Here is a 25,685-nt window from a genome sequence, read left to right as displayed (position 1 = left end):
GAGTTAATACGCAGAGTGGCTTTCAAAAGGTCATTTACCCGACAGTTCGTTAATTGAGCAACCCATTTTCCAGGGCCTGGTGAAGAGTCTGACCAATGTATAGAAGGCTTTAATGATTTATATAAAAGACTCATAGAATAAGTTCCCATTTGGGCTTTAATGGATATTAAATTTAGAGAGTGTGTTCTAGCATCATCCGTTATGTCTCGCAATATTGAGCTTACGTAATGTCTAATTTGAGAGATAGTAAAATTGTGTTCTGTAAGGATTGGGTATTTATTATTATTATTATTTATTGTTATAGCGACATTTATTCCATGGCGCTTTACAAGTAAGGAGGGGTATACATAAAAACAAGTACAATAATCTTAAACAATACAAATCATAACTGGTACAGGAGGAGAGAGGACCCTGCCCGCGAGGGCTCACAATCTACAAGGGATGGGTGATAATACAGTAGGCGAGGGTAGAGCTGGTCGTGCAGCGGTTTGGTCGATCGGTGGTTACTGCAGGTTGTAGGCTTGTCATATTTGAAAACCATGTCCTCTAAGGTAAGAAGGCATTGATTATTTGTTAACGTATCTCGGACCAGTCTACACCCATTGTTTCCAAGCACCTTGTAAATGGGAGGTGACTTGCCTTGTAAAAAAGAGGGGTTACCTTGAATGGGAAGAAACATCGAGATGTGGGGGTCAAGACCGCTAACTCGTCTAGCTTGACGCCATCCCAAGATTACCGACCATAATAGAGGATTATCTCTAACCTCCACTGGAATTTCAGCATTTCGTAGGTGAAGCAATGCTGGGAAGCTGAAGGGTCTACACATGGCCTCATCTATTGGGGTATTAGAGAAGCAATTAAAGGCGAATATCCAATCTATGGAATGGCGAAAAGCAGCCTCTATACTGTAGAGGCGTAAATTTGGGAGATTAAGTCCACCCAAAGATTTGGTTTGCTGTAGCTTAAAAACACTAATTGTAGAGCCCCCTTCTGAGCCCCAAATAAATTGGCAGAAGGCTCGTGTCAGTAGCCTATCATCAGCTTTAGAAAGTAGAACCGGGAGCGTCTGTAAAGGAAAGAGTATTTTAGGGAAAGAGATCATTTTAATTAGATGGGCTTTACCTGCAAAGGATAATTTAAGGGATTTCCAGGATTGAATTTCTTGTATAACTACAGAAATAAGAGGCTGAACATTTAATTTATAGATATCATGAGGATTTGATGGTAGGTCAACGCCAAGATAAGGTAAAGAATTTCTCCTCCACTGAAAGGGAAAAGGGAACGGCCACCGTTTCTGAGCAATTTTAACAATAGCTAAAGCATGAGATTTATTAAAGTTTATACAAAATCCCGAAACTGCTCCAAATTCATTAAAGGCGTCCATTATAGAGGAAATGGATTCCTTAGGATTGGATATCATGAGTAAGAGATCATCAGCAAATGCCAACGTTTTAAGTGTATGGTGACCGACCCCTATGCCCCCAAAGGAAGGGATCATCTCCAGATATCTTAGTAAGGGATCAAGGGCAATATTAAACAAGAAAAGGTGACAGAGGACAGCCCTGCCTCGTCCCCCTGACGATGGAAAAATGGGTTGACTGGATATTTTCAAACATTTTTATTGGATTAAAGTGGACCTTTTAACCAAATTTATCATGGTTAGAAGGCTGTCCACTATGTGGACAACCCCTTCTTGATGTTTGCCGCGATTCAATAAAAAAAACTTTTCTCGCCTTCCTCAGTGGCGCCCTTCCCACTGTGTCAGCACTCGCAGTCCTGGAGTTCTTCTGCGGTTGTTGTGACACGTGCCTCCAGCACCCAAAATTTGTCATGGTTAGAGGGCTGTCCACTACTTGGGCCACCCCTTCTTGATGTTTGGCCCCGATTCAATAAAAAAAACTTTTCTCGCCTCCCTCGGTGGCGCTGTTCCCGTGGTGTCAGCACTTGCGGTCCTGGAGTTCTTCTGTGGTTGTTGTGACACGTGCCTCCAGCACCCAATCTGATCCGGCATCGCTGTGCCCGCCTTAGGACAAATCAAACATGATGAGGAAGTTGGGGCTCTAGCTGCTTTATCACTTGCTCTTCATGTTCAATTCAACAGGAGGCATAGACAGTGACGTCAGTGCTGATTGGGCACTGGAGTCATGTGTCAAAAGAGCACAGGAACCCTAGAGAACGGTGACGGCATGGGAGGTGAGTATAAGCTTTTTTATTTTATCGGGGCCAAGCATGGGGTATGAGGAGAAGTTGCCCAAGTAGAAGACAACTTATTTAACTGGACACATTATACAATTTTGCCTCTCAGTTTCGGCGATATTAGCAAAGTATTGGCACATATGAAGTAAAAAAGAAAACGGTAAGTCCAAGTGGGTGTTATCAATTACTTTTCACTGGGGGCGTGTACTTCTTCTTCCTGTATGAGTTGCCCAATCATTACCAGGGAGCAGTACAGCAGAAAAAGACTGCGCCTCACCATAGCCTAGGTTTCTTAGTGTGTGAGATGTAAGGATACAGAGCTGATCTCCTGGTCTAACTTCCTGCATGATTAGACAGTGCTGGGTATAGCTCACAGAAGACACACCTTTCGGATAAGGTCGATGTGTAGCTGTGTCATATTGCAAACCCTTCTATCTGCTTTCCTCCTCTTGTACCACGGTCAGCTCTGCTCGGCTGACCCCTCACTTCTGGTCCAGAGGTAAAAGCTCAATTCTTTAAGCTCAGGATAAATAAATCTGATAATACACTACACAATGAAATTCATAATTTTACCCATGAGTGGAATATAAATTTACCCTGATCCATTGCAATACATGTGTGTTAGTCTATTTTATGTCTGACGTTGTGTACATGAACCAGTAGGCTCAGGATGTACAAACAGATTAAAAAAAAACATCTTTGTGACTTAAGATTTGTGATTTTACTCAAAGGCTGTTTATATTTGTAGCCAACTTAACAGAAATGGAGCAATCAACTGAGCTTCTCCTATGCACCATTTTATGGGGCACTTACTATTATTTTATTTGAGAGGAAAAAAATAGATCACAATGGCTGCCCCTATGTTTCTTTTGCTTGACTTTATTATGTAGCTACCATAGGAAAAAAACAATAAAACCTGCAGTTTCTAATTGATGAGTAAATTATTTGATATACATAGTGGAAGAAAAACTTTTTTTTTTTTTGTCATTAAAGGGGTTGTCCGGGCTTTTCACATATTCTCAGTACATATCTGGACTGCAGAATTATGACATTAAGTAATTTACTTTATGTCACCAGTTTGCACGTTTTTCTAGATATTCTGAACAGAACGACCAAAGGGGGTGTTATGGCATTGAAATGAGAACTAGTCATTTCCTCCTACTCTACTAAAAACATGCCGTCTATAGCAACAACCCCAGGGCCGGACTGGGACTAAAATTCAGCCCTGGCATTTGAAGTTACACAGGCCCACTAGTCACATGGTGACTATATAATATCTTTGTACAGTTGTAGTTTACAAGAAGTGAGAGGAGATTAACACGACTATATAACATGTAGTCACAGCTGTGCCCAGTATTTCAGCTCAGTCCTATTTATTGCTTTTAGGTACAGTACTCCTCCCAAAGCGTTGTCCCCTTTTGTATGCATGATTACAGAATTCCTGGCAGAACTGCTCTCTATTGGGCAACCAGACCCCCTGGTCATAGCCGCCCCCATCATACCTCCCAACTGTTGAAGAAGGGAAAGACGGACAAAGACTGCGGCGCGCGCATCGCTGTGTTCGTTAGCGCTGATGCCATATTCATGTCAAAAATAGAATTAAAATAAAAAATATTGTTATTCTCACCTTCCGGCGTCCCGCGCAGCATTCCCGCCTCTCTCCACGCTCCAGTCCCAGTAATCCTTCGCGAGAATTACCGCGATGACGTCCGTTCTTGTGGGATCGCAAAGTCTCGCGGTCATTCTTGCAAAGGATTACTGGGACCGGGAGCGTGGAGAGAGGCGGGAATGCTGCGCGGGACGCCGGAAGGTGAGAATTACAATATTTTTAATTTTTTTTTATTATTTTACAGCTGATCGCTGGTCTCCCGCCCGTCACAAGCAGCGATGCGTGCTGGCCAGCGGGAGATCAGCGACGAAAAAAATGTCCAGAGGTTTCTTGCAGCGATCAGCGATACCGGCAGGGGGGCCGCTCGCTGATCGCTGTCACACACAGCGATCTCACTGGTGAGATCACTGTTGTGTCACAAAACTTGTGACTCAGCAGCGATCACGCTAGCGAGATTGCTGTGTGTGACGGGGCCTTAAGGCTGTGTCCACACGTACTGTAAATACTGTGGGGGGAGTTTCTGCTTGTTTTCTATAGGTGTCAGCACCAAACTACACACTAAAAATCTCTGATTATAGCATTTTTGTTACATTTTTCCATGCACCGTGTCCTTATTTAATGCGTTTTTGGTACCGATTTGAAGCAGCGTAAAAGCGACTGCAATTTTTACATGCAGCTGTTTCAGGCTTCTCATAGAAGCAAAAAAATACAAATTCTGCAGAATTCAAAAGTTTTCATGAAATCACATCTCCTTCGCTTGGACAATTCAGCTTCCAGAACACAGGGCAGGAATTCATTTTGGTGCCCCCCTCCCATCAAAAGCACATATGTGATTTGCACATTTAGGGCTCATACTCACTTGCACGAGACTCGCACGAAAACCTGGCACTGCCACTGGCGCTCGGACCGGATCGTGCTGCTACATGCATTTCTATGCAGCCGCACACTCCGGTCCGAGTGAGTATGAGCCCTTAGTCACGTGTTGAAGAGCTGCTCTCCCTAATTCTCTAAATGTTCAGTGATAAACTGAGAGACGCAGGAAGAGAAGCTCGCTGTCATGTGACAGTAAGTATGAAAATCGCGTATGAGTGAAGTGGCCATGTGATAACTGATGGAACCAGCAAGCAGAGCTGAATCCTGATAGTGAGTATATTACACGCTGTTAGGATTGGCTACAGGGCTTCATTTTATAATTAAAGGGCTCATCCAGGTTTGTGATGAAAGTCTGCAATCACTCTATATGATGTGTATCCGGATTTCCACAGCGCATGCACTGTACACTTAGGATTCTCCCTTACCAGTGGCAAGAGTAGGCGGTCATGTGAGCTATTTGTAGACTTCTGACTCGACATGTCCGGCCTCGCTCAATTCATTTTTATTGAATGAGGCCATGAATGTCACATGACCGCATGTATGCAAATCGCCGTCAACAGAATCTTGACAGCATGTAGTGCGCACTGCGAGTGTTCAGAAGTCTGCAGTCACATAGAATGACTGCAGACTCATCACAAACCTGGACAACCCCTTTAATGCTCCTAATGTAAATAAAAACATGAGAATTAGGCTGCTTTCACACATCCGGCTTTTTTAATCCGGCACGATGCTGCGAAATTTGGAACAACCGGATCCGGTACTGGATCCAGTTTTGTCCCATAGAGTTGTATTGTCGCCGCACCGTGCCGCAACGTTTTTTGACAGTGCCGGACCGGTTTTTCTCAGAGTGCATGCGCGGAGACTCTGAGTCTCGCGCTGCTCTTTTAAATGTGGGCTCCACCGTATCCGGCCACACAGGCATCCGGTCTCCGGCACATCCCGGATCCGCCCCTACGGCTTTTCGCCGCACAGCGCCGGAGACACAAAGCCAGATGTGTGAAAGCAGCCTTAGTCAGTATTACAAAAAAGTATTTGCATCCAGGTACCTGATGAATGACTTTGTCTCTGATTGGAGTCGTTCTCTTGTCCAGACACTTTTCACAGCCCAACTCACCTCTGCAGACTTCCATCTTCTCTGGGTTTGTGAAACACATCCCCACACTGCCTTCTCATACATTCCCCCAACTGAAGACCACCGGCACAGGTGATCACATAGATAACGTGATCACTCTCACAAGTCAGGTGTTGATTTATATTTGTGGTGCTGGCTAAATATAAATCAACACCTGACTTGTGAGAGTGACCACGTTATCTATGTGATCACCTGTGCCTGTGGTCTTCAGTACGTGGGCCGCACCACACAGACATTGCGGTCGCGTATGAATGGCCACAGGCAAAACACCAATAAAGTTTTTTTAAAACATAGTCTGTCCAGACACCTCTTGGTCAATGAAAAAAAATTTGATATAAAGGTAACCCCTGTGGAACAAATATCACAGAATGACACAAACAGAAATTAAATAGAAAAGAGTCGTACTGGATTTTCCTGTTGAAAACCTTATATCCCGACGGCCTCAATGATACAGTGGAGAACGTGTAGAGAAGTTTAATAGAAAAAAGAGAGAAGAAAGAAAGTAAGGGAAAGGGAGGGGGAGGGAGACAAAAGAAACATGAAAACAGTGGGGGGTGTTGTTTTTTTTTTTTAGTTTCTTCGTTTTTTGTTTTTTTTTCTCTCTGTTTTTTGTTAAGTCAATATGCCAAATTATTGACTTATGATCTTCTATGAAAGTGTTAAATACCTGGGTAATCTAAGGGTTAAATGTTTTTTTTTCTTCCAAGGTAACGCAAACCTGTCTACATGTAACACAAAAACTTCACTGAAACAATAGATCATTTTATGTCTGTCCTGAATATCCGCTTTCTCGACCTCGGCTCCATTTGTTTGACTATAGGACTGTTGGAGAAAGCGGAGTGCTGTACTCGGTTATTTCTGGTAGGCCCGCGGACAATGAATGGAGGGGTGGCCGAGCATACCCAGCGCATCTCTGCTCAAGACAGAACCACAGAGCCCCAATCGCAGGGTTCCAAATCCCCAATCTCTGAAAAACTCTGGAAAACAAATCCCCAATCTCTGGATCCTCTGGGATCCCAGTGATCTGTCACCCAGTTATCAGCAAGGTATCCTAGGGGATAAATTGTTGTTGTTTTTTTTTTTTTTTTTTTGGGGGGGTGGATTAACCCTTTAATTATATTTAATTATATTGTTGTTTCCATTTCCTGTCAAAAGGTGGTAGGGGTCATCTGATTTTATGGGGTCCTATGCTTTCAGAATTGACTGAGCACAGATATTTATTTGATGGGGTAAAGAGCTAAAAATTTGATGCGCCTTATTCTTTATATATTTCTCCTACATCGCACACCCTTTTTCATCAATGACATTAAAATGGTGTTTGGGCCAAAGCAATAAATAAAAATTCTTCTTCATCACATTATCCTCAGCAGCAACTCCATCAGGTAAGGAAGATTTTGAAGGAAAATGGAATTGTTGTGTCCCACAAATGGGAACAACCTGTAATATATATATTCTCTATGTTGAGTTTTTCCTCCAATCAGCAAATTCCCTGTTGTTGCTAGGTAGAATTAGACTGTGTGAAGATTGTCCCTATGTCCCTCCCGCAGTTGAGCTCTGTATTAGGTTGCTCCTCCCTTCTTCTTCAGTTTAGGCTACAGCAGGCATTACTGAAGACGCATGTGTACTCCCCTGTACAGATTACTCCTTTTTACCTACTGTTCATTGTAAACTAATACAGGATTTTGGAAGAAAACGGCATCGTTTGTCCTGGTCTATTTACAGTTGCAGTGGCGGTCGAGTTAAAACTATCTGCGGACGCCTGCTGGTGTGAGTACAAGTTATACAATTATCTAAGAAGCTGATAATTAAAACACTTGGGATTTGCAGCCATCAGGAAGAGGCAGAATAGGAATCACAGTCATACACAAAGGACACATGAATTTAATTTAGTATCAAGGTCTGCACCAATAAATGGTTTTATTTGAGGGTTTTCCTCTCATAGAACAAAGAGCTCGATGTGATTAAACTGGTGTGGTCAGTAGAGAACCTAACGTCACTGCAAAGATGGAGCGCTGCTGTGCAAAATCTCCAACAGGGCCTCCAACTCTCATCTTTAATGGCATTGGTCTTCTCATATGGACCAAAGTGACCTTTTGGGCCCTCTTAGGCTCCAAGGCCTCGGTGCAACTGGAACTTTGGCACTCACTATAGTTACACCCCTGGTTGGCAGCATAAAGTAGGGAAGAATTGGGCAGTTAGATTGGATGAGAGCCTTAGATATTTGGTGAGGTATCTTCATATGGCACTGTATTCTCTCCAACAAGCAAAGCTTCTAGTGGGCAATACTTGTCAAAAATGTGCCATGATTAATTATCTTACCCATTCCAGGTATCTTCATATATTACTTCCATACGGTGAACATTATGGACTCCATATTACGCCATTTTAAAAACCTTTGCAGAGATTTTTACTGAGTTCTTCACCAGATTTTGCATTTCGAGCAATGCTGATAACACTTTGATGCAGAGAAAAAAACCATATTAAACGTGATACCAGAAGAGCATTTCTAAATGAACTTATTACAAAACACAGGTTTTATCTGACAGCGAATGGCTTTTTAGGCTTCTTCCGTTTCTTCAGGTGCACACCCAGCATGACAAATGCTGTCAGTACAATGGCTGCCCCAGTCACAGTATATGCAATTCCTAGAAACATGTTTTTTCCTCCGCACCATGACAGAGTTGATAGGATCACATGCTTTTTCCCCCCAAACCTGGATACAGGAAAATCTGAGTGTTTAAGTTAAGATTATAATGAACTGAGTTTGTAGATGGAACAAGAAAAGATTGTCCATTCATAACATAAGCTTTGCTCTGTGTTTAGCATTGTACGCTTAGGCACGCGGTCAGTCTTTTCAAGGCAGCTCTGCCTTGTCCAGGAGCAGAGGGACAATCTCCGCTCATTCCATCCGAATCCTCTGGCCCAGATTGGACATAACAGAGAAATAAGTAGTTCCTCCATGTCAACAAAGGTTCACGTGACTCACATTTTTTTGTGTGTACCTGTATATGGTGTGTATCCAGTGTCATGCTGTTCCTCTTCTCAGTGACGTCACAGCAGACTAGCCGACTCACTCTGTGCTCTATGTGTGAGCCGAAAGTCTCTTTAAAGGTTTGCTCACACTGCTGTGTAACACGGCCGAGTGCTATGCAACGTCTCATCAGAAAGAGCTCAGCCCAATGTTATACTACGGGGCAGTGCTGATCTGCGATTATTTTTTTATGCTGATTCGGCATGAGAAAACAGTCACAGCATGCTATGAGTGATTCTGATTTGGATCACACGCACCCATACAAGTCTATGGATGCAAGTGAAATATCGGACTGCACTCGGATGTCATCCAAGTGCAGTCCAATCTACTCTCACAGAAAGAATGGAGAAGAGACAGGTGGAGAAATTAAGTTCTCCGTCTTCTCTGCACCTGTGTTGTGATTATCTCATACAAGAGAATCCAATCACAATCAGATGACACGGATCAAACTCTGACAAAGTTAGCATAATCGCCCCGATATTCTCACAAAAGGTAATATACGCCAGTGTGAGCGAGCAAATACAGTGAAAGTCTTGTCCAAAGCCATTATAGACTCTCATTGTAAAAGCCACTTTGGGAGGGCAGTACATTAATGTACTCATACTACACGCCATATACATATATTTAATGGAAAAAATATTCATGGGAGGGCTTCTGTAAATTTGATGCAGAAGAATGCCAGGACGGAGACAGGGTCAGGATGTGAAACATTATTATAGGATGGGTCTACATCAAATTTGATGACAACAGAATCACACCTGATCTTTGTAAATTTGGTGTGCTGAATTCAAATATCGCATCCATTTGTTTACTGTGGGTACAGAAAGTATTCAGACCCCTTTAAATTTTTCACTCTTTGTTTCATTGCAGCCATTTGGTAAATTCAAAAAAGTTCTTTTTTTTCTCATTAATGTACACTCTGCACCCCATATTGACTGAAAAAAAACATAAATGTTGACATTTTTGAAAATTTATTAAAAAAGAAAAAAAAAATATCACATTGTCATAAGTCCAGCTGTGTTTAATTGAACTGATAGGACTTGATTTGTAAAAGCACACACCTGTCTATATAAGACCTCACAGCTCACAGTGCATGTCAGAGCAAATGAGAATCATGAGGTCAAAGGAACTGGCCAAGGAGCTCAGAGACAGAATTGTGGCAAGGCACAGATCTGGCCAAGATTACAAAAGAATTTTTGCAGTACTCGAGGTTACTAAGAGCACAGTGGCCTCCATAATCCTTAAATGGAAGAAGTTTAGGACCACATAAGTCTTCCTAGTTCTGGCCGTCCAACCAAACTGAGCAATCGCGGGAGAAGAGCCTTGGTGAGAGAGGTAAAGAAGAACCCCAAGATCACTGTGGCTGAGCTCCACAGATGCAGTAGGGAGATGGGAGAAAGTTCCACAAAGTCAACTATTACTGCAGCCCTCCACCAGTCGGGCCTTTATGGCAGAGTGGCCGGACTGAAGCCTCTCTTCAGTGCCAGACATATGAAAGCCCGCACAGAGTTTGCTGAAAAATACATGAAGGACTCCCAGACTATGAGAAATAAGATTCTCTGGTCTGATGAGATGAAGATAGAACTTTTGGTGATAATTCTAAGCGGCATGTGTGGAGAAAACCAGGCACTGCTCATCACCTGCCCAATACAATCCCAACAGTGAAACATGGTGGTGGCAGCATCATGCTATGGGTGTGTTTTTCAGCTGCAGGGACAGCACGACTGTTTGCCCTTGAAGGAAACATGAATGCGGCCAAGTACAGAGATATCCGAGATGAAAACTTCTTCCAGAGTGTCCTGGACCTCAGACTTGGCTGAAGGTTCACCTTCCAACAAGACACTGACCCTAAGCACACACCTAATATAACAAAGGAGTGGCTTCTGAACAACTCTGTGATCATTCTTGACTGACCCAGTCAGAGCCCTGACCTAAACCCAATTGGGCATCTCTGGAGAGACCTGAAAATGGCTGTCCACGAACGCTCACCATTCAACCTGACGGAACTGGAGAGAATCTGCAAGGGAGAATGGCAGAGGATCCCCAAATCCAGGTGTGGAAAACTTGTTGCAAGACTCATGGCTGTACTAGCTCAAAAGGGTGCTTCTACTGAATACTGAGCAAAGGGTCTGAATACTTACGACCATGTGATATTTCAGTTTTTATTTTTTAATAAATTTGCAAAAATTTCTACATTTTACAGTCAACATGGGGTGCAGAGTGTACATTAATGAAAAAAATGAACTTTTTTGAATTTACCAAATGGCTGCAATGAAACAAAGAGTGAAAAATTTAAAGGGGTATGAATACTTTCCGTACCCACTGTATATGTGAGGAGGATGCCCGTCGCGATATTTTTGCTGGCCCTTATGGTCCTATGGCATGGGGATGCCTGGAGTAAGGGGCTAGCAGAGAATAAGCACACTCTTCTCAGTGTTGCGACGTAGGAGCGGGTGTTAAATGGTGGTATTGCATGGAGATAGCTGCACCTCCTATGTTTAACTCACGGATTGCTGTGAGTATGGACATGCCGCCCGGATGTGACCATTGCGTGTCACCGCCAGGCGATACGTTTCACCTACTGAAAATGTCGTCTGTGTTCCAAGAAGTGACTTCACCGCAAACATAAAGTGCGTTGATTTTGATGTAAGGCAGTGCGATGCGTGACACCGGCCGCATATTGGTCTTGAGGGAACAACCAGCAGTGGTAAGGTGCTTGGATGGTAAGACAGCTTCCCACTGACTGAATAAGGCCGGGGTCACACTAACCGACACAAAATGCGGTCCGTAGTTTACAGGCGTAATACGGATGATTGACCCCTAAATATTGATCCGTATGTCATCTGTAAGCAAGGTGTGGTCACGTATTTTGCGCATGTAAGCATCCGTATGTAATCCGTATGCTGAGATTTTCTCGCCGCCTTGCAAAATGGACATATAATGGAGCCTTATGACAGGTTTTATAACACAAACCAAAGAATAGATATAGACACATATATATATATATACATTCTATGTGTCTATATCTATTCTTTCGTTTGTGTTATAAAACCTGTCAGGGTGAGTTTACTGTATAGCGCACTGAATTGCCGGCTTTTCTAAAAGACACCTGGTGCGTATTTCTCGCAAGTCACATGTGTGGTCCGTGTGTAATGCGTATTTTTAGCGCAGCCATAGACTTGCATTGGCGTACTACGGGCATAGTACGCTGACAATCGCAGCATGCTGCGATTGGCACGGACCGTAGAATACAGATGAGAAATATATGGCTGATGGGAGCTGCCCCATAGAGAATCATTGGTCCGTGTGTAATGCGTGCTTTTAACGCCTCTCACTCGTCCGTATTCCTCACTAGGGTGACCCCGGCCTAAGACTCTCTCCTGAAGAATCTTTTTCCAGAGGAAACGCACTGGGAGAAGCACACTTCACACCTGACTATATCCTCAGCAGGGCATGATGGCAACTGAACTTCTTGAAGGGCCATGTCAGACCCAGCTATCTGACTCCTAAGCTTCATTTTGGGTCGGGTCATTTACGTATTTTTATTTGTAGGTGATGTGAGAGTTACAATGGCTTTGCACTTTTTGACCAGCTGGACTAATTTTAGGTATTGGTTTTCTAGGTTTTATCTTAACATTAATTGAAAGTTAAGTTTTAAGTTACCACATATCCCTACAATATATTTGACATTTTGATTGCATTTGTTAAGGGAAACGTGCGTGACCAAAATTCTGCCTTCTTGAATTTTTTTTTCTTTTTTCTGCCCTGGTTATGGATCTCTGCTTTACTGCTGCTACTTTACGGTATTAAGTTATCTAACAAAATAAATGAATCAGCTTTAAGGATACTGTAATCAATGACGAAGCTGTAATTTCCAGCCGGAAGCCCATCAGTGAACTCATCTATTCTTGAGAGACGTCTATAAAGCTTCCTGAAGAATGGGAATGCTGCCACCCTCATCCAATTGATAAAGTCATCATTTTTGTAACCGTTGTTATTAGGGTCCGGGTCAAGAGCATAAGCCGGTTTCTGCCAATATGGCGGCCTGGCACTTCCTGCAAAAATAAAAATGAAATGGTTTCTTGCCATTAGGGAATCCCACTGACAGAAGGGCTGCAAAAATATTCAGTTAAATGATATCATTCTACATTACTTCCAAATGCCAGGAACCAAGGTTTCTGGACAGAACATTGTGCACAGAATCACACTACCTCTGTCAGCTTTACCTATAGCCCTTTCTGGTGCCAAGTCTTTTCTGGGTTATTGGTGCACACAAACCCAGCTCCCCACATGAAAAAATGAATTATCAGACTAAGAAACCTTCTTTGCTCGATGGCCTAGTTCTGATTCTCACGCGCCTATTCACTGATAGACAGAGGTCAGCATGGGCAATCCGAGGACTCACCAGCTAGGCTGCCCCACACGCAGCAGTCTGTGATGCATTTTGTGTCCCAATACCTTTTTATTATAGCCAGCATCATATTTGTAGCTTTTGGGCATAACAGTAACTCCCGACAAAAAACATATGTTTTGAAGATGTTCTGAGGTAGTTTTCTAGCTATCCGAACATGACACTTGTCAGAGTGGCTCAGATCCTTGCGCTTGCTCATTTTTCCTGTTACCTACACATCAATACATGAACTTTCAGACCTGACTGTTCACTTCCCACCCTTTGACGAGTGCCATTGTGATAAGATGATGTTACAAATAGAATCATTTTATTCACTTGTCAGTGATTTTAATGTTATGTGATCATCTCCATGTATATTGTTCATAAGGATGTTAAGTTTCCTCAAAGCAAGATAAAAAATGTGTGTCCCCTTTCTCGTTTACATGGCACTAAGTCCTTTTCTCTTTTCCTGTCTTTTCCGTACAGCCAAGTTTCTAACTTGTATCCCGTACAGAAGACTATGATACCATCAACAAGAAAAAACTTCTAAATCTTAGAACACTTATTAGTAAAGTTTGTCTTAGCCCTCATTTCATTAACCCTAATTCCTAAAAAGTTGGGTTCTGTGTAAAATTGAAAGAAAACAAGAATGCCATGATTTGAAAATCTCTTATAGTCATATTTTATTCACAACAGCACCTAGAACACAGATCAGAAGTTGAAAGTTGGATTTACTTCTTTTTCTAAAGGAAATGTATTTCCTTAAATATGAACACCCTTAAACTAATTCTTTGTTAAAGAAGCCTTTGAATTTTTACAGCAGTTAATCTCTATGGGAAGGACTCAAAATGACATATTAAGAACTAGAAATCTTTGACCACCCTTGCTTGCAGTGGTTCTTCAAATCTGTCAGATTACGAGGGCATCTTCTGGGTACGGCTCTTCAATTGAATTTAGGTCTGGCATCTGACTGGAATTCTGATTCTGGACTGTTACCTGACTACTCCTTTTGACTTACCCCTTGGTATATCTCAAGCCATCTTAGTACCTGCCCCAATACCTATTGACTTTCCAAGCCTCACAGCTTGTCCGAGAGTGGTGGTGGCTAGCCTCAGTTTCCTGGTGGTTTGTACAACATACAGCTCATGATGCAAAAGGTTTCCTGGCAGCTCAGAAAGAACTGTGAGACTCCGGTTCTCATCTTCCTATATTAAAATTTATTTCCATCTTTGAGATGCAAACATATTTGAAAAAATATGCACCAGGGCTGTGGGAGAGGAACCCTTGTCAGCTCCTTCTCTGACGTAGAGCAGCTTGATGCTGTCAACGTAATGCAGGACACAAGGGGCAGGACGTGGTGGGGAATGATTAGCGCTCAATGTAGGAGCCGAAGATTTATATGTCCTGACATGTACTGTAGATGGAAGGGGGGGGGAGAGGTTTTGGGGCAAAATGTTACTACAAGGGCAATTGAGGGAAAATTGAGAAAGGGAGCACAGGATAGCAAGTGTATGTGTGATGAAATTATGGAGAGGGGTAGTGTGTGGGGGGGATATTATGGAGAGGAGAAGTGTGGAAGGATATTATAGAGAGGAGAAGTGTGGATAGATATTATGGAGAGGGGCATTGTTGGTGATATTATGTATAGCGGCCGTGTTCGGGAATGTCATGGAGAAAGGCAGTATGGAGGTTATTTTCTGTAGGTAGCACAGTGAGAGGCAATTATTTATTCAGGGGTACAGCATAGGAGATATTTTTATTCATTGGGCATAAATGATACTTTAATTTTTAAGGGCACCTTGTCGGAAACTGCTGCAGAATCCCAGAGAAGAGGGAAGTCTAGAGAGATGACCTCTAGGCTTGAAATCTCATCATGGTGGTCTGTACTACATGAAGACAAAAGGGACGGGAATGTCTTCAATTAGAGAAGTCAACTATAAGGTTCCTGGATGTAAATGTTTATTTGTGGTAATGCCTGCATCTCATCAGTGCTATTGTTTTTGTATGATCTGCACTCTGATAATGTCTGGAAACAACAACTCCCAGCATCTCCAAACCATTGTTAAAGACATACTGGGAGTTGCAGATTCACATGATACAAGTGTATATGGGGCTGACCCTTTGAACACTGTACTAAGCTTGGTGCTGTATTCATGTATTGATGGTGGTTCTAGCGCTGCCTTTTTGTATTGATGGTGGTCCTGACACTACATTCATGTACTGATGGCGATTCTGGCGCTGCATTCATATACTGACAGTGGTCCTGGTTTTGCTTTTCTGTACTGACAGTGGTCCTGGTGCTGATTTCATTTTCCGGCTGTGGTCCTGGCACTGCATTCATGTACCGACTGTGGTTCTAGCGCTGCAGTCATTTACCGAGGGTGGTCTGTGGCGCTGCATTCATGTAACAGTGGTTCTGGAACTGCATTCATGTACTAACAGTGGTTCTGGAACTGCATTCATGTATTAGTGGTGATTCTGGCTGTGTATTCATGTACTGAAGGTGGTTCTTACACTTCATTCATGTGCAGCCAGTTATTCTGTCATTGTACACATGTAGCAATCCATAATGTGCTTTATGTCTACGTTAAAACTGGAACACTCTCAAAACTTATAGTTTTTAGATTAAGAGGAGGAGTTGGTGAGTTTCTGCTCAATTTCTGCTTCACAAACTCAGTGTAAATTAGGGTGTGTTTACTAAGTTTTTGAAGCAGAAACTTAGCAAAAACTCTCCAGATCCTCCTCAAATGCTCAAAACTTGGTTTTAGTGATTTATAAATGTACTGACGATGTTTCTGGTAAGGTATTCATGCATGTAGAATTTTTTTTTACAGCCCTTGGGATTAGTTCAGTATGAAAATGTGGCCCTTGGACCAAAACATTTGTGTATCCCAATTATAAAACTGCTGTATAATGCTCAGCATTGATAGGGCCTTTCAAAATGTGTAAGCTGTCCTTGCCATAGGATCTAATGCTCTTGAGTCCACAGGACACGGAAATCGTGATTTCTGTAAATTTCAAATTTTGGTCTATCTGTGCACAGAACAGTTTCCATTTTACTCAGTCAAATGAACTTTGGCAGAGAGAAGATGGCAGTGTTTTGGCATTGAATTGATATATGGTTTCTTGTTTGTATGACAGATCTTTCACTTGAATTTGTGGATTGCATGGTCAACTGTGTTCACAGAAAATGATGTCTGTAAGTATTCCTAAGCATGCAGTTTGTTTTTAATTTATTGCCACCTGAAGGCCCAGGTATCCATCGGCATTGTCCCTATTGCAAATGGGTTTCTCCAAAAATCTTTTGCTGTTATGTACTGTAGATGATGGGATATTCAAAGTCTTTGAAATTTTATGTTGGGTAATATTTCTCTGAAATTGTGAACCTTTGACCATCTTGGCATCTGGGAGATTCTGCCTCTTTATTATACACAGTCCTGTGACTCAGTCCAGCCCTGTCCCAACATTTTTGAAATGTGTTGCTGTAATCACTTTCTAAATGATTTAATATTTTTCAAATAAAGTAGAAAAATGTGAGAAAGCGATGTGGGAACTGATCTCTTATTTCCAATTCATCCAGCACATCTGTTGTGCCAGACCTTTTAAAAACTCATGTTACATATGCTACACATTGCATTTTTGATAGCCAGCTCACCAGTTTTGCAGTACAAATGTGCAAAATAGCCAAAAGTGAACTTGTGCTTTTTTGACATAGGCTGTGATCAGTTGAGGCACAAGAGAATTGATCTTGATGTCACCGATAAATTGAAAACCTAGCTCTACAAAACTAGATAGATGGTCATAGACCGGGAAAAGCTGAGAAATTATTTAGCCATCTATGTTACAAAGTGTAGAACACTTCAATAAAACATGGAGCAGTGTAGCTAGTACTGCCTATGTCTGGAGAAACACAAGGAGAAGCCTTTAACAGCAGCCCCTAGAGGAGGGCTGGCTCCAGAGCTGTCAATCAAAGAAGAGAAGGGCAGAGATAAATGCAAATCCAGTAGGTGAGAAGGGGCACTGAACTGTTTAGCCACGCCAAGGGTGCCCCAAGCGCCTGTACTTGGTATAATCAGTCATGCCGTGCTGACAATCTCCTTTTTTAATTTTTAAACTTTGAATGTTGATTCCGTTATTACAGGTAGTCACTCCACACAAAATGTTTCATAAATAGCATTTACCTTCGCCCCCCGAAGATGCAACAAAGCGAAACGCGCGTTGGGGTCTCTCTGCCCACACTTTAGCCAAGTTGGTTTCCAATATATATATGCACTGTTTGACATAATTACTATTATTGCCAGTATATATGTTGTTTTGAGCTGCTGAGTCACTGTATTTCATCTGTAAACTTTGCTGCCAGTTTGTATATATCTCTATATATTTTTCGGCAGGTCCGGTTTTTTGGTCCTCCTTTATTGCACTATTGCACTTTATATTCGTCATCTATTCTTTTTTGAGAGATATTTGCCTACTTACGTGTGTGTGTGTATATATATATATACACATACATATGTATATACTTTATGTAGGTCCTTTTTGACCACTTTCACTATTCATATACATATATTTAAATATATGGATATGTGTATATGTATATATATATATATATATACTCTGTATTGCACCTTATATCTGGCTGGTATTTTTACTCTTATATTGGTGTTTCATGTATGGTTTACTAATATTTGCATTATTGTCATTGGCATATATGATATACTGTATATGGATTTCACTAACTAACTAATTTATACCGACCCGGTTTCAGTGTGGCATTCAGGTGTCACTGATTCCCTTTTTTTTAACTGTTGGACTACATACTAATTTTACTCCTCATTTGAAAAAATAATAAAATTTACATTTTTTTATATTGCTCCTTGGTCCTATTTCTTTCGGGTTTCTGTTGTAATATTATGTCTGAGACATTGTTTATTTAGTCTTCTTTTGGGATTTTAACATTTGAACAGGTAATTGTATCCTGCAGACTCGAAGGCCATTAATTGGAATGGCAAGCATCAGGACCTCACAATCATGATCTCATGGTGCCGATGAGGTTAAAGAGGGAGTCACAACACTCTATTAACCATGTAGATGCTGCTGTTATTATTGACAGAAGCATCTAGGAGGTGAAATGGCCATGGTTGGGCCCAACACCGATCATGGCTGATGCAGCAAGGTGTCAGCATAGTGTACAGATGACAGCTGCTGCATTTTCGAGGGATGCTATCTTCTTAAGTCTCAGGTCAGTAAAAACAGTAAAAAGTCATATTGCACTTTAGCCAAGATAACTAGAACATGGGGAACATACTTTACCTGCAAAGGCCTGTACGAGATCGTCCTTAGGTTTGGGGTTACTGAACTTCACATTCTTATCTGACCACCAGGTGTTTCCAGTTTTCAACATTGGAACAGGTTTTATGTTAGTCAAGTCCTTATGATAAATTAATGCTATTGGATCTAAGGCAAAAAAAATGATATTATTTAGGTTAAAGGTTTCCTCTACATCTGAGTGCGCATTTCATATCTTTGCAGACATTTTTCTGAAAAGTAAAAAAGAAAGGTTCTAATTCAGTAACATTAAGGTTTAAACAACACCATGACACCAGGTCAGGCGGCCAGAGATCTTTGTATGGTGGTACATCACAGCATAATGCTAGTGAATGGGGTCACATTGTGACTTGCAAGGTGCACGACAAGTAAGTCTCGAAAAATTGGAACCAGTAGGACCAGATGGGGCCAAAGCCATTTTGCAGCCTTAGCCTAAGCTCCAGCTCAAGTACCAAATACACATAATAAATTAGTAAATTGTCCTAAACACCAAGAGCTTTACTACCAACCACTCTGCTGTTTAGGAATTGTTTATTGCTAATATTTAGACTATATATGATAGTTTCATGTCAACACTGAACTTAAATAAAACGCTGAACTGAGAGTATTATGTGGGAAATATAAGTTGATGTTATGTGGGCACTAGGGTTGAGCGAAACGGGGTCGGTCAAATTGATAAGTCGCCGACTTTTGCTAAAGTCGGGTTTCGCTAATCGAAACCCGACCATAGCGTGAGGTCGGCCATGAGGTCGCCGACCCGCGCGCCAAAGTCACGTTTCCCATGATGCTTCCAGCGCCTTTTCTCATCCAATCATCAAGGACGCACACTGTGGGCAACGCGATGACATCGGCAGCGGCCACCATCATCTTAGAGAAGGGCATTCCTGTGATTGGCTGGCTTTGTGTGGCATCACAGTGACTATAAAAGCCCTGACCGCCGACCGCCATTTTACTTCTGCCGATCTTAGCATAGGGAGAGGTTGCTGCTGCTGATTCTCAATAGGGAGAGCGTTAGGCAACAAAGAAAAAAACTGTGCTTCTTCTGATAGCGATTTCAACTGTAGAGTTAGTGTGCAGTGACAGGGGAGGATTTTTGTGTGTGCAGCAGCACTGGTAGTTATTAGGCTGCCTTATAAGGCTACCTCATAGCTGCATTGCTATGTGCACACTGCTGTGCAGACTGCTTTTTTAATATCAAAAAAACTTTTATTCTGATTTTCTGCACAGTTACAGAGGGTTCATTTTTTCACACACCATATAGAGGTGTACGCTCCTCACAAACTACCGTGTACCGGCTGGTATCACGGACATATACATGCTATCTGTGTGTGACTCCGTAAAAAAATAGATGGAGATTTAAAATTTTCCATACATACACCGTATAAATCTTTCCGCTTGTCAAACAGTATCGTATATCTGCTGTTTGGATTATGGTCCAATCTATACAGAGACAGCGCGTGTGTGTGTGAGTGCATAAATACATAGACGGACATTTCCATTTTTCCATACACCGTATAGGGCTGTCCGCTTCTCTAACAGAATCGTATATCTGCTGTTGACGCCGTAAAAAAATAGACGGATATTTAAAAATGTCCATACATACACCGTATAGAGCTGTACGCTCCTCACACACTACCGTGTACTGGCTGGTATCACGGACAAATACATGCTATCTGAGTGTGACTCCGTTAAAAAATAGACGGAGATTTTCATTTTTCCATACATACACCGTATAGAGCTGTCAGCTTCTGATACAGTACCGTATATCTGCTGGTTGGATTACAGTCAAATACATACTGGGAGAGCGTCTGTGACTAAGGAAATATATACGGAGATTTAAATTTTTACCTACACCTTATACAGCTGTACGCTCCTCATACAGTACTGCTGGTATTTTTGTTACATTTTCACAAACATGAGGAAGTATGGTGGAAGAGGCCACGAACGTGGGCGGGGGAGCAGCTGGTACTGATGCTGGTGGTGGTGCATCTGCTGGTTATGCCAAAAGCACAATAGCAGCTAAGGCAGGAGGTGTTGAGCCTGCGTCATCGCCTGGCACAAGAAGGCCTGTAAGGTTCCCTTTTCTGGGAGTAGGAAAACAGCTTTTAAAGCCAGTGCATCAGGAACAGATTTTGGCTTACATTGCCGAAACAGCCACCAGCTCTATTGTCTCCTCTTCTGAACTTTCAAAACCTGCAAGCACTGAGTCGGCAGTGCAGGCTCCTGGTCAAGAACAACACCTTCCCTTGTGTCTTTCAACCCCACCAAAAGTGAAGGATGCGGCAGCCCACACTTCAGATTACTCCATGGAGCTCTTTTCACATACCATGCCTGGGTTATCCAGTTAAATCCTGAATTTCCCAGTCCAAGATGAATCTGACATGGAGTGCACTGATGCACAGCCACTGCTAGATGTTTCTGCTGGTACATTGACCCACAGCACTACATTGCCCTCGCAGTCTACTGAGACAGAATCTGACCCTGATGAAACTCAGGTGCCCCTTCCCGCATACTATACCACCTTACACGGCGACAAAGAGGAAGGTGCAGATGAAATTGAAGAGGAGGTGATGGATGACCCAGTTGTTGACCCGGATTGGCATCCATTGGGGGAAGAGGGTGCCGCTGGCAATAGCTCAGATAAGAAGGATCCGCGGCAGGCATCGACATCTCAGCAGCGGTTATCTGGCAGCCCGTAGCTGTCCAAAAACGTGGAACAAAAACCAAAAGAGGTGCAGGACAGCTTGGCCACAGCGTGCAAGCCCTGAAAATTTATACCATAGTAGGAAGAGTGCAGTTTGGCACTTCTTTGTCAAAAATCCTACTGATGAGGCAAAGGTTATCTGTAAGAAGTGCGGAAGGACCTTTAGCCAAGGGAAAAATCTCAGAAATTTGAATACCAGTTGCATGCTTAGACATTTAACCACCATGCACTTGCAAGCGTGGACGGACTACAAATCCTCAGGTACCACATGTGCACCTGCTCCAACTGAAGGTAGCTAGCAACGCTCCATCGCTTCCCCCACTGTAAGACCACTGCAACCGGTAAGCACACCACCAGCAATAAATGTTGAGGTGTCGTCGCAAGGCAAAAGCAGTCAGGGAATCACAATGATTTTGCAACGAAACAATAAATCTATGCCATCACAGCCAACACCATCATCATCACTAACCCCCTCTCAGTCCGTCCGGTCCACTGCTAGTTCCCCCATATGCAGCTCTCAAGTCCAGCTCACCCTAGCAGACACTCTGAGTAGGACAAGAAAGTACTCATCCTCTCATCCGCATACACTGGCTTTGAACGCCTATATTGCCAAACTGATCTCGTTAGACACGATGCCCTTCCGTTTGATTGAAAGCAAAGCTTTCCGAGAGCTCATGGCCTACGCTGTCTCATGCTATGACCTACCCAGTCGGCACTTCTTTTCTCGAAAAGCCATCCCTGCCCTCCACCTGCATGTGAGAGACCGCATTGTCCATGCACTCAAACAATCAGTGAGTGGAAAGGTGCACCTCACAACAGATGCATGGTCCAGTAGGCATGGCCAGGGCCGTTACGTGTCCATCACTGCGCACTGGGTTAATGTTGTGGATGCAGGCACCACAGGGGACAGCAGCGGTGGAACAGTGCTGCCTAGCCCACGGTATAGGAAACAGTTGGCTCTAGGCGTTCGACCCTCCTCCTCCTCCTCCTCAAGAAGCAAAAGCTCGTTGACAGAGCGCAGTCGCACGAGCACTCCATCCGCAGCTGCCAGTGTTGCACACGAGGTGTCCCATTATCGAACAGCTAGTGGTAAGCGGCAGCAGGCTGTTTTAAAGATGATGTCTTTGGGCGACAACAGACATCGCGGAGGTACTGGCCAACAAACTGAGTCATGGCTGGGCAGTCTACATCTTGAGCCAGGCAAGGTAGTCAGTGATAACGGCCGGAATTTTGTGGCAGCCATGCAAAACTCACACACATACCTTGCCTGGCTCACACTTTGAACCTGGTGGTGCAGTGCTTCCTAAATAATTATCCAGAGTTAACAGCCCTGCTCCAAAAGGTGCGAAGACTGTGCTCGCACATCCGTCGCTCGCCCGTACACTCCAGTCGTATGCAGAAGCTGCAGCAATTGCTCCACCCCAACAAGCACCGCCTAATCATAGATGTTGCAACAAGGTGGAACTCCACCCTGCACATGGTTGAGAGGCACTGCGAACAGAGGCAGGCTGTAATGCATTTGTGGGAGGATGCACGGGCAGGCAGTTTGAGGGCAGACATGGAGTTGTCGGGTGTGCAGTGGTCAAAGCTGAAAGACCTCTGTAAAGTCCTTCAGTGTTTTGAGGAATGCACATGGCTGGTAAGCGCAGACGACGCCATCATAAGCATGAGCATCCCACTTATGCATCTGCTCATGCAAATTTTGATGCACATTAAGGATCAGACGTCTGCAGCGGAGGAGGAACAGGAGGAGGAGGAGGGAAGCCTTGATGACAGTCAGCCATTGTCTGGTCAGGAACTGTCCTGGACGAGGTGGAGGAAGAAGAGGAGTAGGAGGAGGGGGATGATTATTTTGGGGAGGAGGATGCTTCTCTGGGGGCAAGAGAAAATGTTGGCATGGCAAGGTCAGGTACAGGGTTTGTGCGTGACAGGAGGGATGTGGATTTGCCAGAAAGTGCTCCTCCACCCACCACTGCCAGTGCGTCATTGACACCTGGAACATTGGCCCACATGTGTGATTATGCTTTGCGGATCCTAAAAAGGGACCCCCACATTGCCAAAATGATGAAGGATGACGACTACTGGTTTGCCAGCATCCTCGATCCACGCTATAAAGGCAAATTACACAACATCATGCCACAGGAGAACCTAGCGATAATATTGGCTAACAAACAAGCAACTCTGATGAACCGTTTGTTTGAGGCATTCCCAACACACAGCAGCGGTGCTGGTTCTCCAACGAGCTGAAGTGGGCAAAATGGAAGAGGTGTTCGTGGTACACACAGCCGAAGTGGCGTTGGAGACAGGGGTTTCATGACCATGTTGTGGACTGATTTCTCAAGTACCGCTCACACGACTGGTAATACTGCATAGATTGCAAGTGACAGGAGACAGCAGTTGTCAACTATGGTTACAAACTACTTCTCCTCCCATATCGATGTTCTCCCTCACAGGTCATTCCCCTTTGACTATTGGGCCTGTAAACTGGACACCTGGCCTGAATTGGCACAATATGCCTTACAGGAGCTCGCTTGCCCTGCTGCTAGTGTGCTATCTGAAAGAGTCTTCAGTGCTGCTGGATCAATCCTGACAGAAAAAAGGACCGTCTGTCGACCCAAAATGTTGATAATCTAACCTTCATTAAAATGAACCATGCATGGGTTTCAAAGGATTTTGTCCCACCTTCCCCTGATGACACATAGGTTGCAAGAAATTTGGCTCGCTTTTGTCCTCCTCTTCCTCGGACTTGTCAAATTCCTCCATTTGCAGCTGCTGAATGTACATCCTACACATCAACATATGCCATTTTTTAAACCTCCCAAACTGGGCTGCCCCCCCCAAGGGCTGGGGTCACCACCTTGCGCAAGTGCCGTTGCTCTGTACAGGTGGGTGGGCCCACTCTTGGCCGACGGCACTGGCACAGGGCCAATCATAGTACAATTCAGTGTCTCTGACAGTGAGGGGTCCCACTCGCTGTCAGACACCCCAGCGTACTATGAGGGGCCCTGTGCCAGTACCATTGCCCACGAGTGGGCCGCCCCTGCTTGCTCATGGCCACAGCACTTGCAAGTTGCAATACTTACCTCTCCCTGCTCCACCGCTGTGTAGTCTGGGCAGTTAAATCCTTCACAGGGACGGCCACTACAAATTTGGTGAACTGATCGATGATGGTTAAGATGTAGCTATGGCCTGTCCTGCTGGCCTCTACCTTCAGATGATCAATGGCTACCATTTGTAATGGACGTCAACTCACAATCAGATGCAGTGGTGCTTTATGATCAGCTTTCACAGTTTTTCCAGTCACAGACGTGTGACATTCCTGCCACCATTTTTCAATGTCTCCTCTCATGCCAATCCAATAGAATCGCCTACGGCCTGTGGCTTCTGTCTTTTGCACTCCAAAGTGACCAGACACATCATGATAGGCAGTGAGGACCATGTCTACATCTCTCCCTGTGATCACAATTTGATGGAGACGAGTAACGGTGATGGGATCCAAGCTATTGCGATACAGCAATCCTTTTTTCACAAATAACCGTTTTCGCTGTCTCCACAGACAAAGTAATTGAGGGTCAGCATCGCCTCTGCGAAATCTACCAGGAGGTTTTCCCGTGATCAGTAATTCCCAAATTTCTGCAAACACTCGACTTTCCGTCTGTACTTGTATCCATCTAGTTTCCAGTAGTGGAGAGTCTGGACTGGCTTACTGAGACTTAAATAAATACGAAGATTTAAAAGTACCCCAACAATGTATACTGGTGTGCGCTTCGAATACATTTCCCTTTTTCTACTTTTTATATTCTGGTGTAATCCATACTGAGCCTGTGAGTGTCTGTGTCTGACTCCGGAAATATAGATGGAAATTTACAATTACCCCTAGACTGGATACACCAGGTATCTGCTAATACAGTACCTTTGTTCTAAATTTTTTATTACGGTATAATCCATACTGAGTGAGTGTGTGTGGTTTCCTCCGTCTATATATACAGAGATAAAAATTTTACCCTATACTATATACAGCTTCTATCTTATTATACAGTACCTTTGTTCGACATTTAGTATTACAGTCAAATACATACTGGGTGAGCGTCTGAGGGTGACTACGGGAATATCTATACGGAGATTTAAATTGTACCCTATAATATATATACTTGCTTTCTTGCTATTCAGTACCTTTTTTTCAACATTTTGTGTTATGGTCAAATGCAGACTGAGTGAGCGTCTGAGGGTGACTCCGGAAATATATACGGAGATTTCAAATTTGCCCAACACTGTATACAGCGCTGACACAGTACCCTTTTTTTGCTATTTTGAATCTGGTGTAATCCATAATGAGCCTGTTAACGTCTGTCTGTTACTCCAGAAATATAGTTTAAGATTTAAGATTACACCCACACTGTATACAGTTGTACGTTTGTGATACAT

General features: G+C 43.2%; 2 protein-coding genes across 4 annotated transcripts in view; both read right to left on the bottom strand.

Annotated features, from left to right (window-relative positions):
- The window catches only part of LOC141097313 (cell cycle control protein 50C-like), a 132,614-nt gene extending 126,791 nt beyond the window's left edge, over positions 1-5,823 (bottom strand). The window contains exon 1 of the mRNA XM_073584385.1: positions 5,725-5,823. Within this exon, the coding sequence (XP_073440486.1) occupies positions 5,725-5,808 (84 nt within the window). The 5' untranslated portion in view covers positions 5,809-5,823. The remainder of the gene's footprint in view (positions 1-5,724) is intronic.
- A 1,867-nt stretch (positions 5,824-7,690) lies between these two features.
- Positions 7,691-25,685, bottom strand: part of LOC141097311 (cell cycle control protein 50C-like) — a 92,120-nt gene continuing 74,125 nt past the window's right edge. For all 3 annotated transcript variants that reach the window (XM_073584382.1, XM_073584383.1, XM_073584384.1), the window contains exons 3-5: positions 18,542-18,685; positions 12,690-12,896; positions 7,691-8,539 (exon numbers count right to left, since the gene is read on the bottom strand). In XM_073584382.1, the coding sequence (XP_073440483.1) occupies positions 8,346-8,539; positions 12,690-12,896; positions 18,542-18,685 (545 nt within the window). In that variant the 3' untranslated portion in view covers positions 7,691-8,345. The remainder of the gene's footprint in view (positions 8,540-12,689; positions 12,897-18,541; positions 18,686-25,685) is intronic.

This window comes from Dendrobates tinctorius, unplaced genomic scaffold (genome assembly GCF_039654945.1).
Source record: "Dendrobates tinctorius isolate UK_male_01 unplaced genomic scaffold, ASM3965494v1 ptg000084l, whole genome shotgun sequence".
Taxonomy (NCBI): domain Eukaryota; kingdom Metazoa; phylum Chordata; class Amphibia; order Anura; family Dendrobatidae; genus Dendrobates; species Dendrobates tinctorius.
Note: the sequence above shows the minus strand (reverse complement) of the source record. Positions and strands in the feature narration are given on the sequence as shown.